This window comes from Theropithecus gelada, chromosome 19 (genome assembly GCF_003255815.1).
Source record: "Theropithecus gelada isolate Dixy chromosome 19, Tgel_1.0, whole genome shotgun sequence".
NCBI lineage: Eukaryota > Metazoa > Chordata > Mammalia > Primates > Cercopithecidae > Theropithecus > Theropithecus gelada.
In genome coordinates this window covers 27,162,002-27,164,298 of record NC_037687.1, presented here as the reverse complement: position 1 = coordinate 27,164,298, position 2,297 = coordinate 27,162,002, and the positions used below count along the sequence as shown (strand labels likewise).

The 2,297-nt window shown below is 52.9% G+C and overlaps 1 protein-coding gene across 1 annotated transcript in view; it reads left to right on the top strand.

The window, feature by feature from the left end:
• The window catches only part of LOC112611908 (zinc finger protein 345-like), a 13,084-nt gene extending 11,005 nt beyond the window's left edge, over positions 1 to 2,079 (top strand). The window contains exon 4 of the mRNA XM_025365874.1: positions 103 to 2,079. Within this exon, the coding sequence (XP_025221659.1) occupies positions 103 to 1,988 (1,886 nt within the window). The 3' untranslated portion in view covers positions 1,989 to 2,079. The remainder of the gene's footprint in view (positions 1 to 102) is intronic.
• The last annotated feature ends 218 nt before the right edge of the window (positions 2,080 to 2,297 follow it).

The following is a 2,297-nucleotide window of genomic DNA, read 5'->3' as shown; positions in this document are numbered from 1 at the left end:
TTTTTTTTTTTTTTTTTTTTTTTAGGTTTACACTGCCACTTCCAAGTAATCAGCTTGCTTTGTCCTGGGACAGATGGTGTTGGTATTTTCCATTTCTTTCAGACTTGGAGACGAACTCTGTGACTATTCTAGAGACACCTCGAAAAAAGAGCATTTCTGAAGATTCGGCTTCCCCAGTAGAGGGACCTTCAAGGGCTGTGCTTGCAGATGCCCAGGCGGGGAAACCCTTGGCATGTCACTATCCACTGGAGGACCCAAGAAAGCAGGAGAGGCATCTGACGTGTTTATTTGCTACTTCCAAGGGAGACACCTTGGGGGAGAAAGGCCTTGGATGTAACGAGCTTGAGAGAAGCCTCTGGCAGGCCTCTGCCCTCATCAGGAAGCAACGAGTGCCCGGTGGAGACAGGCCCCGGGAGTGGGGCAGGCCCTGGAAGAGCTTGAAACGCCAAAGGACCTTCGTGGAGAAGAAACCATTGAACTGCCTGGAATGCGGGAAAGCCTTCATTTACCATTCGGACTATATTCTCCATCAGCGAATTCACACCGGGGAGAAGCCCTACAAGTGCCATGACTGCGGGAAGGCGTTCAGCAACAGCTCGTATTTCATTCAGCACCACATCATCCACACAGGCGAGAAGCCCTACGCCTGCCACGCATGTGGCAAGACCTTCACTCAGAGCTCTTCGCTCACCGAGCATCAGAGGATTCACACCGGAGAGAAGCCCTACAAATGCAGGGACTGCGGGAAGGCCTTCACACAGAGCTCATCCCTCATCAAACACCAGCGGTGCCACACCGGCGAGAAGCCCTACAAATGCGGCCAGTGTGGGAAGTTCTACTCGCAGGTCTCCCATCTCACCCGCCACCAGAAAATCCACACGGGGGAGAAGCCCTACGAATGCGGAGAGTGCGGCAAGGCCTTCTTTCACACCTCCTCCCTCACCCAGCACCAGACCATCCACACCGGGGAGAAACCCTACAAATGTAACGAGTGTGGGAAAACGTTCAGCCACAGCTCGTCCCTGACTCAGCACCAGCGAGTCCACACTGGAGAAAAACCCTATGAGTGCACTGAGTGTGGCAAAGCCTTCAGCCACAGCTCATCCCTGGCTCAGCACCAGCGAATTCACACCGGCGAGAAGCCTTACGCGTGTCACGAGTGCGGGAAGGCTTACACGCAGATTTCCCACCTCATGAGGCACCAGGGCACTCATGTGGGGGAAAAGCCCTACGTATGCAATGAATGTGGGAAGGCTTTCAGCCACACCTCATCCTTCACTCAGCACCAGACCATCCACACCGGCGAGAAGCCCTACAAATGTACCGAGTGTGGGAAAACCTTCAGCCAGAACTCCTCCCTCACACGCCACCAGAGGATTCACACGGGGGAGAAACCCTACGAATGTAAAGTGTGTGGGAAAGCCTATACCCAGATCTCCCACCTCATTCAACACCAGAGGATTCACACTGGAGAGAGGCCCTACGAGTGCAGCGAATGTGGGAAAGCCTTCAGCCGGAGCACGCACCTCATTGAGCACCAGAAGATCCACACTGGCGAGAAGCCCTATAAGTGTAAGGAGTGTGGGAAAACCTTCAGTCACAACTCCTCCCTCACTCAACATCAGAGGATTCACACCGGCGAGAAGCCCTACGCCTGCAAGGAATGCGGGAAGGCCTTCAACCAGAGCATCCACTTAATCCAACACCAAAGGATTCACACTGGAGAGAAGCCTTACAAGTGTAGCGACTGTGGGAGAACCTACACCCAGATCTCACACCTTCTCCAACATCAGAAGGTCCACAATGGCAGCAAACGCTACGCATGTGAGGAGTGTGGAGAGGGTTTCAGCTGGAGTTCACACCTGACTGAACACCAGAGGCGTCACACTGGCCAGGATGCCTACCTCTGTGATGATTATGAGAAAGCCTTTGCTTGGGGCACACAGCTTGCCGATTATCAGAGAACTCATGCTGATGAGACAACCTGAGTGTGTAATGAGCCAGCTGTCCTGCTGTTGGGTTCCATCCCACCTTCATCAACACTAGGAACCTTAAGAAAAATGTTGCCTTCAGGAACAGATGGATCCAGGTGCATAAACGGCCTTTCGGCAATCTGCTCTTCATCAACACTAGGAACTCCCCAGAGAAGGACGCTGGCGCCATATGTTGAGATGGTTTGTTCCTTTATTCCCTAGAGGGAAGGTAGCACAGTTTTTCACTAACTGGGACAGGTTCTGATCATTCCAGGGGCTTCCCTTGCATATTTCCTCCATGCTGCCATGTCCCTAGGTTGTGGT